Source organism: Prunus avium, chromosome 6 (genome assembly GCF_965620075.1).
Source record: "Prunus avium chromosome 6, drPruAviu1.hap1.1, whole genome shotgun sequence".
In the NCBI taxonomy this organism is placed as follows: Eukaryota; Viridiplantae; Streptophyta; class Magnoliopsida; order Rosales; family Rosaceae; genus Prunus; species Prunus avium.
The window spans coordinates 35,794,471-35,805,565 of NC_142289.1; the positions used below are offsets into that span (position 1 = coordinate 35,794,471).

Consider the following 11,095-nt stretch of genomic DNA (forward strand, 5'->3'; position numbering starts at 1 on the left):
TATAAAATCCAAAATTCATTGTTATACACTATGAGCTAAAAGGAAACATATGGGGTACAAAAAAAAATTGAATTGAGGCTCCCCAACTGAGCTAGCAAAGAAAGCCTCAAAACAATTAAAACAATAATATTAAGACATTAAGAAACTTATTTCTATGCCCATAAATTTACAATCAATCCCTGTAAATGAATGTACAAACACAAAAAACCAAAAAAGAAAAAAAGAAAGAAGCAATGAATGGAATGAACCTGACTGTGTGTGCTTATTGTAATGACTATTGGTTTTTTTTTTTATCAGCATAGCAATGATTCAAAAAATGCATCATCTCTTGGCTCTTCCTTGGTTTTAGAAAACATGTTGTCGTTGAGCTGCGCTTGGTTCATGTATGACCCCATAGAGTTATCAAACCCTGCAAATCCGAAACTCCCGGGGCTCTGCAACATCTCTAGGGTAAAGGGTGCTTGTTGCCCTTCTGATGTTTGTTGCCTTAAGTTGTTAGTTTGATGGGCCACATGCCTCATTGCTGTGGCTACATTGTTATTGTTGTTGTTAATGTTGTTGTTGTTTGGTAGAGGCCTATTGACAGAAGCATGGCTGCCGCTGCCACGAGCTGCCGGAACATCATGGTTGTGCTTTCCTTCATAGGTTGTGATCACAGCTCTAAGATCATGAGAAGCTCTCTCAACATGCTTTCTCACTGGACATCCTGGATTTGTGCACTTGTAGTAGCTCCTGCAATTTCAAAAATAAAACACACCCCAATTAGCAAACAAGTTATAGAATATAGTTTCTTAAAAGGAAATCCACTTTTTCCCAAATGCAGAAGTGAAAATTTACAGCATTCACACCCATCAAAAGCAAACTTTAGAAGAAAGTGTCTTTTTAAAAAGAAACTAAGATGTTATCTAGAAGAAGGTACTTATAAAGAATCCACTTTGTGAGGCACTTTTTTTATATCTTTTTTACAAAATGAGACTTAATTTAGTGATGTGTTTTCCGGGAAAAGTGTCCAATTAGGTAGAGATCGAACAATGGCAATATTGAACTATCAAAGCAATCCATCTTTCAAAAGTTTGAAAAAGTATATATCAAAATCATGACTAAGAGGAGCTTTACCTTGGATTTGGATTGCCCTTTACCACTTTCTGCCCGTACTTCCTCCATCTGTACCCATCATCTAGAATATCAATATCACTGGTTGTTTGAACTACAACTCTAGGCTCTCTCACTGTTCTGCTCCCAGGAGCTGAAATACCTTCATTATCAACTTCCTTTTTCCTGCATAATCATGGAAAATCACTAATTAATCACACAAAAACACCAAAAAAATCTCAATGGAAATACTTCAACTTAACTCATCAAACACAATATATTGTTCATGCATTAATAAATCAAACTTACCATCTTTTGGCATTAGGTTCATCTTCATCAAATTCATCCCCTCCTCCTGACTTGCTTTTCTGAGAACTCTGTTCAAAATCATCATCTCCCATCGAAATGGATGAATTTTCTGGAGTTCCAATGGAATCCATTTGTGAATTACCATGATTGGCAAAAGACTGATCTGGGATTTCATTGGTGTTGGGATTAGAAGCCTGAATTGCATGAGAAGAATTTGATGATGATCTTCTAGTATTCTGTGGCTTGGGATGGTTATGGTTGCCCTTGTAAACTATCTCAGTGATTTGCCCATCCAAAGACCTCTCTACTTTCTTCTTAGTTGGGCAATTGGGGTAAGTACACTTGTAATAGCTTCTTGGATTTTCACTTCCCTTCACTTGTTTTTGACCATATTTTCTCCAATTGAACCCATCATCTGACTTCCTGCTCAAGGTCTGAGATTGTTGGTGGTTGTAGTTGCTATACTCAGATTGGAAACCACCATTGGCCTGACTATTATTTTGGATATTGGTGGCCATTCCAGATGAGAAGCTCTGCACAGAACCATATTCAGGTTTGACCATACTCTTCCCTGAGGAAAAATCATCTTGCTTTTGGGGTTCTTGTGCCTGAAAATAACTGTTACTCCATGCCTGTTCTTGTGCCTGAAAGAAAAGCAACAAATTAGTAAACAATTCAGAATATCTAACAAAGAAAAATAAACTAAGTGAAAATTGAAAAAATAAAACACCACATACAGTTTGAATTGTGCCGTTAGAAGATTGAAACATTGTTGATGATGAAGTGAGGGGTCTTGTTTGTGTTTGGAAAGAGAAATCTGAGTAGTTCTTGCTTTCCTGTTTAACAATCTGCTGGTTGTTTCCAGAATTGGCCTTCCAAAAGGCCTGAGCTGCAAAACTTCCAGTAGTTGGAGATGGAAGAATCTGGCCACAATAACACAAAACAAGAAAAACCCATTAGTAAAAACATCAAAACATAATTGAAGAACAAACAAAACCCAACAATTAAGCAGCAAAATTATCAAACTCAAAAAGAACAGTTAAAAAAACCAGAAGACTTTGACTCAAAGTTAAAACCTTGTTAGCAAAGTCCAATCATTTGGTCTCAAGGGAAATGAAAAATATCTTCTTCTTTTTTAACTTTTCTTTCCCTTTATCCCAATTTTCTCGAAACCCAAACAGAGCATGTTGCAGAACCCAAGAAAACAGATATTCAAAATACACATAACATATACATACGTTTGAAGTGCTTAGGAGGACAGGAGAGTCGAGAAGCTCAGCTGGGCTCAACCCAGCTGGGATTGCGAAGTAAGAAGAGGGAGACACGGAGGGAGGAGAAATGGGCAGCGAAGGAGGAGGAAGAGACTTGAATTTGGGCACACCAGAACCAGTACGTTCTGCTATTCGATCTGCTAGCCCGCCATGGCCAGCATGTCGAGCTGTGGTGTTGGTGCTGGGGTCTTCATCCGTGCCAGAGGCTAAGAGGTCAGAGAAGGAGGTGGTCATGAACGGGTGTGTTGAGAAAGTGAAGGTTGGGTGTGAATTTGCAGAGGTGTCTAAGCTCCCAGAAGAGGAGGCCATAAAGGGATGGGGAGAGAGAGAGAGTTGATCTTAGTGAAAGAGAGCTTTTTTGGGTGTTGAAAATGGATAATAATAATAAGAGATTGTGGAGAAGAAAAGATGGTCACGTATTGCATAAGGCTCTTCTTTGTACTGGGGAGCTTTCTCAGAAGCTCAGGGGAGCTTTGACCGTTGAATATTTTGCCATTTTCTTTCTCTCTTTTTTTCTTTTAAATGTTCTTTTGTTTTTTATTTATATTTTTTTTCTGGTCAAAGCTTGTGGGTTTGACTGGTTGGCGGCTATAATTTTATTTATTTATTTTTATATGCTATTTTTAATAACGGAGGCGATTTAAGAAATAACTAAATTAAATATTTTAAGTTAATTAATTGTATGTAAACCAATAGAATTAGGGTAATGCTAGGCTTACCACATTTTTCATACCACATTCATACCACCTTTCTAATAGAGGTGGAACCCACCAATACAATGGGGCCCACCTCTATTAGAGAGGTGGTATTAATATGGTATGAAAAATGTGGTAAGCCTAGCATTTTCCATATAGAATTAATATCCCCATTTAAAATACATATCCAATCATCTATCTACTCTAACGGTTGATATGGATGTCCTTAACTAATTCAATATCTCCTTCTCTCTTATACGCCACCAATTATATAAATGTTAATTTGATGAGTTATTAGAATATACTTATATTGTAAAAATTAACAATTTCAGTATTATTATTATTATTATTATTATTATTATTATTATTGCAATTATTTGAAATTTTGGTTTAAATATTTCATAACTATTTGGCTGTCAGTAACTATATGGTTCCTTTTGGCTTTCAATAAGTACCTACATTTATTAAAAATTTAAGATGACAAAATAAAAAGAGAGGAGTTTTACCCCACTTTTTGTGAGCGTTTTCCACTTTCTTTTTTTTTAAATATTTTTAAATGAGAGTTTTATTTGTATTGTTATGGCTTGATTTTTCAAGCTTTATCTCTATTTGATTATTCTGAGTTTGTAATCTTAGTTGGGATGCATATGCCAAAGTTTCTTCGATCACGCGTGATCGTTAGTGGATGCGCACCAAATTATCTCAATTTTGATGTTAAATCGTTTTGTTATTGTAATGGCCTTTTGTGGCTAATTTGTATTGGCCATTTATGCTTAGTTTGTATTGGTTATTTGCTGTTAGTGGCTTTTTTGGCTGAATTATAAATGCAATTTCATAATTTATTTATATAAAAAAATAGAGAAGAGTTCGATAAACTACATTAAGCTAATGCATAATTAAGAGCATAAAATAATAATGTGGTCCATTAGTAGATACTTAGGTGCTAATAGTTAGGAGTATATAACTGATTAACTTGTACGATACTCTAAAGGAAATTAAGTCGATTTAAATCAAAACTTTGAAAGTAACATGATCTTTTTGTCCAATATAATATCAGCCGGTTCATATTAAAAATCAGGAACCCCAAATTTCTTCTTGAGGATTAGCCACACCAATTAGGATGGTTACTAGATGCACCCAATATGATTGATTGATTTATTTATTTATTTTTGGTTCAATTGAAAAAATTGGAAGTGGCCATTTTATAGTAACAAAGAATGCAATTGTTTGTATGGTGTGAAATTTGAGCTACACATGAGGCAATTGCAATTTGCAAGCATTAATGGTAGGTTTTTCTTTTAATTTATGTGGCAAGTGGTGGGAGAAGGGTGGTGTGGTACTGAGATATTTACAAAAGTCGTGCAATCTAGAAGATGGACGAGTCATCTCATAGAGACGTATACCGTGTTAAAAGGGCATTGTCCACCTGCCATGCAAATCTAGAAGCAAGCATCTTCCAAATCTTTTGTGGAAATAAAAAACTATTCCGTGGGAGGGCTGACCTCATAATATGCATCCTAAGACATATGTAACAGCTTAATTATTCTCCTACTACCTAACCCAACCCATATGCAAGTGCTATATCATGCCTTTTTATTCTATTTATTTCCGCTCTAACAAACTTAACTAAGCTTATATCTGCCGAAGAGAAAGTTTAATATCCTTTTATGTAAATATACCATTTAGTTTTCCTCTTTTAGCATACATATATGACCCTAGGAAGCAAACAAGGCAGAACTTTAAATGTAGTAATATTCTAATTATACCTCGATCATGGAGGTTCATATATAAGTTTTCTTATAGGTCACACTGACACTTACATAAAAGTGCAAGCCTGCAAGTTCACTGAATTAGTATAAAAAAAATTGGTTTGACCAAGTTTTTTAACCCCAAATAATCAACCTATAATTAGTGGTTAATTCAACTTTCATCATACTTGACCCTTTATGTTTCAATGGGTTGATAACTAACTAGCTGCTATAGTATGATTGCAATTTGGAAATTCCCTATCAGATACATCAATCATGAACATTTCCTCAAAATGTCAACATATAGTATAAGTTCTACTTTGTTGGATAAATAACCAATATTTAAGGTGAATTCTAGTGAAAATTTGGAAGTAATTTGGATTTGGAGTTTTAAACAAAATGCTTTTGTGATATATTATAATGAATAATTTCTTCATTTTTCGTGTGAGAATCCAACGCAGTATATCGTGTAAAACACCCAATTGAGAACATTGGCGCACCCAATGAAGGAGTACTATGGGCACTTGCTCACACTAACAAAAGAGTTGCAGCCATATAATCCCACTCAAACTCACATTTTTTTTAATGTTTTTTAGGTCCTTTTTAGGTGGAGCCCCTACATAGCATATCCAATACATACACTTTAAGGCCAAAGCTTATATTAAAATAGAAAATGGAGATTCACTATTATACCAAATATAGGAACTCAAATTATTTATTAAAAAATAATAAAAAAATAATAAAAAAAGAACCCCTATATGAAATGGATTTTAGAAATACACCCAAAACCCATTTACAATATAACAAAAAGGCTTTTAACTTCTTTTAAATTACAAAACTGCCATTGATTTCTCAAAACAAACCCAACCCCAAAACCTCATAAAAAAACCCAAAACACTCAATAGGGCATCAAAGTAATTTAATAATAAAAATTAAATTCAATATGGTCAGCTGTCATTTTTTGGGTTTTTTTTTGGGTTTGTTTATAGAAATTAAATGGTATAAGGTTTATCTATAATCTTAGCGCTAAGAATGGGTATATGACTAAATATCTCAAAAGAAAAACCCTATGTTATAAAAGAAGAATAGAGATTCCACCAAGTTCACTAATTCTATAATTTTGTGGAGAACTCAGCCACCAAGCTCACTATAAGCCCAAACATTTTTTATTTAGCTGTATATTGGTTGCCATTGATTGAGGAGGTTGGTTGAGGCATTTGTGTAGAGAAGGGCAAAAACTAAAGGAGAAAAAGAAACAAATAACAATAAAAATGTAAATGCAGTCAAAGTCAACATTTTCGCATGGATTAACTGTCCATCACTGATCATGCACTGCCGTGCGACCGTTAGTATTTCTTTTTAGGTGAGACCCAAGGGTATCCACCACCGACAGCAGTGACTAATCTCTTTCGCCGCGGGAGCTCTCCCAATAGAGGTAAACGGCTGGCCACGAAATGCGCTACATTCTCATGGGCGGGGATCGAACCCCCAACCTCATAGTTAAAGAATTAAGTGAGCTACCACCACACCACATCTCATGATTACCGCTAGTATTTCATGTGCAAGAGACATGTGTGTAAAATGCACAGAGGATTTTGATTCGATATTCGCATTCGTGCTTATTAGGTTTCTTTCTTTCTTTTTTTGGTTAAAAGGTTTCTCGTTTGTTTTTTTGCTCCACTTGTGTATTAGTTACTTTTTTGTTTTGTTTTAAGTACACGTGCATGTTGTGGGTTGAATTTTAGAAATTATATGCAGAGAAATTTTGTTTTAAGTACACGTGCATCAAGCTGGAAAAAGATAAAGATAAAAATGAAGATAAACATTAAAGTTGCGTAGGTGAACGGAGAATGTAGGAATTTTTATAACTTTTTATTTTAGAACACGTGCTTTTTAAGCGAGAGATAATTTGAACCTGGAATTTCTTCTAACATTAGAAAGAAACGAATCGCTACACTTTACTAACTTCTTACTTTTAAGTCTAATAAACTCAATTTATTACTAATGTGTTGCCGACTAGTACTAACTTCTTACTTTTAAGTCTAATAAACTCAATTTATTACTAATGTGTTGCCGACTAGCATTTGAAGACTTGTGCTATATATCTTCTTAACGTTTTGAGTGGTCTCAAATTTGAATTCTTCCTCCTAATTGATAACAAAAAGTTACCGATATGTTGCGACACCATAATTTCTCACAATAAGGCAAATTCAAACACTAGAATCTTTCTTTTTTTCTTTTGTGTAAAATTTTTCAGAGAACCATAAAATGTCAAAATTGTTTCAAGTTAAGAGTGAGTAAATATTGGGCTATCCATTTCTCTCGCACGGGCCAAAGGGCCTTCCTTTTCTTTTTCTTTTTTTAAAGTTCAACTTCCGAATGACTCAACTCCCATAATGCTTATCTCCCATCGTTTTGGATCCATCTCAAAGTCTAAGCCCGACAAATGGTACAAAAGTTTGTATATACCCTTCAAGGGCAACTCATCCATTTCCAAACTAAAACAACATGAAATGCATTACAAAAGTCCTTACCGTATTTGGGAGTCTTTCCACCCGAACGGAATTCAAACTCCATTATCAGCAAGTAGTGAATTTCCCAAAATCCCCAAAATCAAATCCTAACCCAAATTCCCAAATTTGAACTCCAAAATGAACACTGAAATTACACACTAACTTCACCAATTCGGCAACTCACACACTACTACAGTATCGACCAATTCAGCAACTCGCATAAGAATCCATTTCAGTCCATGGTAATCACCTAAAATGAGAGAAACATTGACCAAACTGTAGGTATTTTGTTTCTGAACGATAAAGCTTCTCAAAAAGTCGTATATACCCTTCAAAACTCAGTCATGTGGCCATCGCGTGATCAAAAATGAATAAAGAGTTTAAGGATGGTTCAAATGAAAATTTTAATTGGTGGACTAAGATGATACTCGAGCAATAATTACCATTTTGGTCATTAACCCAATAGTGGAGGCTCATGGCCTTATAAGACCAGAAACTATTCTAAAAGCTTCTAAGCTACCATGGAGGCCCATTAACAATATGACCTGACCTGGGGCCATTAAGCAAGGCACATGCAATGCAAGCAATGCAAGGCCCTCCTATATTCATCTTCTGCTAGGCCCTTGGGCTTCCATGTATAAAAAATGGAGTATGGCTAAAGCTAGCTTTGACCTTTTTGACCACTCCACAAGATGGTCAAAGTTTACAGGCGGTTCATGCAGGTTATAACGTGAAGCCAATGAGCATCTCTAGTTCAAACAATATGAGATAAGTTTATTTATCTTGAAGAAAACAAATAAACATGTGATCTATATTTAGAACAATATGATAAGCCAACACTGCCGATCAATCATGATTCTCTGTCCAGCTCGATTCTTCTAGTTTGAAGAGATTCGATGCATAGCATAAGCCAACACTGCCGATCAATCTGATATCAAATGTGAGTGGAGATGCTCAAAATCTTTTAAGCTCGTATGTTAGACTTTTATAATTTGATGTGTGATATTCTCAACACAAAGTAGAGCGGGAAATCTTGTCGGAGGAACAATTTCTAGGATTGTGATCAGCGTTGTTTTCACTTCCATTGTTCTTATGTTGTCGTTCTTAATAATTACCCACAAAACACTGTGATGGAATAAAACTGGAATCAAGAATCATGCTGGGGAATAAAAAGGAGGCATTCAATGCATGTCCTAGACTTCATATATATATAAATGCATCTGCTTATATCAATGGTTTTAATAAATTGTCTTTCTATGAAGTTTCAATTTCAGAACTCCAAATACAATAAAAGAAGATTACAACATAAATAAAAAAACATATAGAATGTTGTAAGAATAAAAACAGGCTTTGGATATAGAATAGTCTAAGAATATTCCGTTTTGAAGTTTTACATATATAGCATATGGTTGGAAGATTATGAGAATATGCCATTTCCAAACTTCATTTGAGGTTATGCTTATCTAATTAAATATGTATCTATTTGTAAAATAAAACCCTTGATTATCTTTAATTATCCTTGATTATTTTTGTTCTTTGTGGGGTTTAAGATGAAGTTTGAGGTACTGTGTTTTTTTTTTCTTCATTATATTATTTTTGAAATTATATACTGTCAAAATATGAGAAAATCCATGCAAAATTCATATTGTCTTTTGGACAAGTCAACATCATTTCACCCACGTTGTAATTATTTTATGAATGTACATATTTTAAAGGTAGATTACAAGAACTGAGGAACCGAAAAACAAAATGATTGGAAACATTGTTAACTTTTTTGCCAAACCGCCACGTTTTCCTTATGTTTTCTAGAAAACCCGTGGAGGGTAGTTCAACCAATTTTGTTTGACCAAATGTATTTCAAACTTTAAAACCAAACTTTTATCTCTGGAACCCATGCTTTGTGCATGTTGTTCAGCTCTTATCATATGTTAACGTTTGCAATTGTTTTTAATATTGCTGTAGAGAAAAAACAATTCGGGTGACCTATTTTTTTTTTTTGCCTTTTCTGGGTAAAGAGTGTAAGAACATATGAAATTGAAACGAACATTTTAAAGCACCCAACAAGAAGAAGAAATCAATACTTTAATTTAATGGGATGCAAAGATCTGCTTTTGATGTGATCAAATCAATTATTTGAAAGCAATTGATTATAGCCCAGCTGTTTCTCTCTTTAAGTTTAATATTTAACTTGGGTATGATGTTTTTGGACTGGCCATGCAATTAATATTCCAAAGAAAACTGTTAGAAATTAAACCAGAATATTATGGCCTTAAATTGTTATGCTCTATTGTGTTGGGATACATGTGTGGCGGATCTATAGAGGCACATGGAGGTGCAGCTGCACCTCCCCTCGCCGGAAAATCACTTTGAGAAGCTGGAATTGCCCCTCTGCTACTGCCCACCAGTTGTTTGATTATTTGCTCCAAAGAAGCTCCGGGCAGCAGCTCCTTTGCGCAGGCTGTAGCTCGCAAGGCTGCTTGGCTTCTTTTTTTTTAAGTGATTTGTCCAAAATGCATAGTTTTGGTCCAAGTGGAACAAAAAAAATAAAAAGAATAAAAAGAAAGGGCCACCACTACCCACACCGACCAACTCCCGAACCACAGTCCTTTTTTCTCTCCTTTGCCTCCATCATCCATTAGCTTTTCTCTTTGTGCTTTTTTCATTATCATTGACTATCTCTCACTCTCTCAAATTGGTACAACTAAATTCCATTACATTCGTTCAACAAACGAAACCCTGAAAGGATATGTCTCCCTCTTCCATTACACAATGGCCATTATAGTATAACGGATAGGAATGAGTATTATATTCTAATTGCTATAGGGGGAAATTGTCCATATTCACCCACTAGCCAGGTCATTGACAATTATGGGGATTTCTGGTGGTGGCTCCAACTGGTTGCTCCATAGGGCATCTAAGTGAAGGAAGTTGAGGTTCCGTCTCAAAATTAATTGTTAAGAATCTTAGCCCGATAACTTACAGCAGTATAATTGATGAATATAGACATGAAGTGGCAATGAACCTAGCTGAGGTTCACACATTCAGTCCATTGCATGCTCTCCCATATGTTTCATGGCCACAATGTGACGATGATCAGCACAAAGATTTGTCTCCGTGAATAAATAAGTGCTTCCAATTTATTTACGTACTTATTAGCTAGTAATGAATGTCATTACCACCTTACTTGGGTACGATTAAAAACAAACATATGGGGATTGCATGTGAAATCTGTCACCACAAAAAAAGAAACGTGCTCCCTGTCGTTTCACACACAGAGCATTTGATTTCAAAACCCTGAAACATATGGGAGCAGAGCAAAACAGTTGGAAAACATATGGAGATTTCTGTTTTTTTTCCCTTTCTAGTGCGAGGCTGCATATATAACATGTGCTTTCAAGCATGCTATGTGTGCGACGCGTTGTGGAAACATATGGGAGAGCAAATATAATATTAATTAAATGTAAGTT

At 35.1% G+C, this 11,095-nt stretch overlaps 1 protein-coding gene across 1 annotated transcript; it reads right to left on the reverse strand.

The window, feature by feature from the left end:
* Nucleotides 1-3,080, reverse strand: LOC110753889 (WRKY transcription factor WRKY24-like). The gene is made up of 5 exons (XM_021954873.2): nucleotides 2,640-3,080; nucleotides 2,139-2,324; nucleotides 1,402-2,045; nucleotides 1,117-1,278; nucleotides 1-732 (listed from the first exon to the last, which is right to left on the reverse strand). Exons 1-5 carry the CDS (start codon nucleotides 2,979-2,981, stop codon nucleotides 294-296), a joined length of 1,773 nt encoding a protein of 590 aa, XP_021810565.1. The 5' UTR covers nucleotides 2,982-3,080; the 3' UTR covers nucleotides 1-293.
* Nucleotides 3,081-11,095: the final 8,015 nt, after the last annotated feature.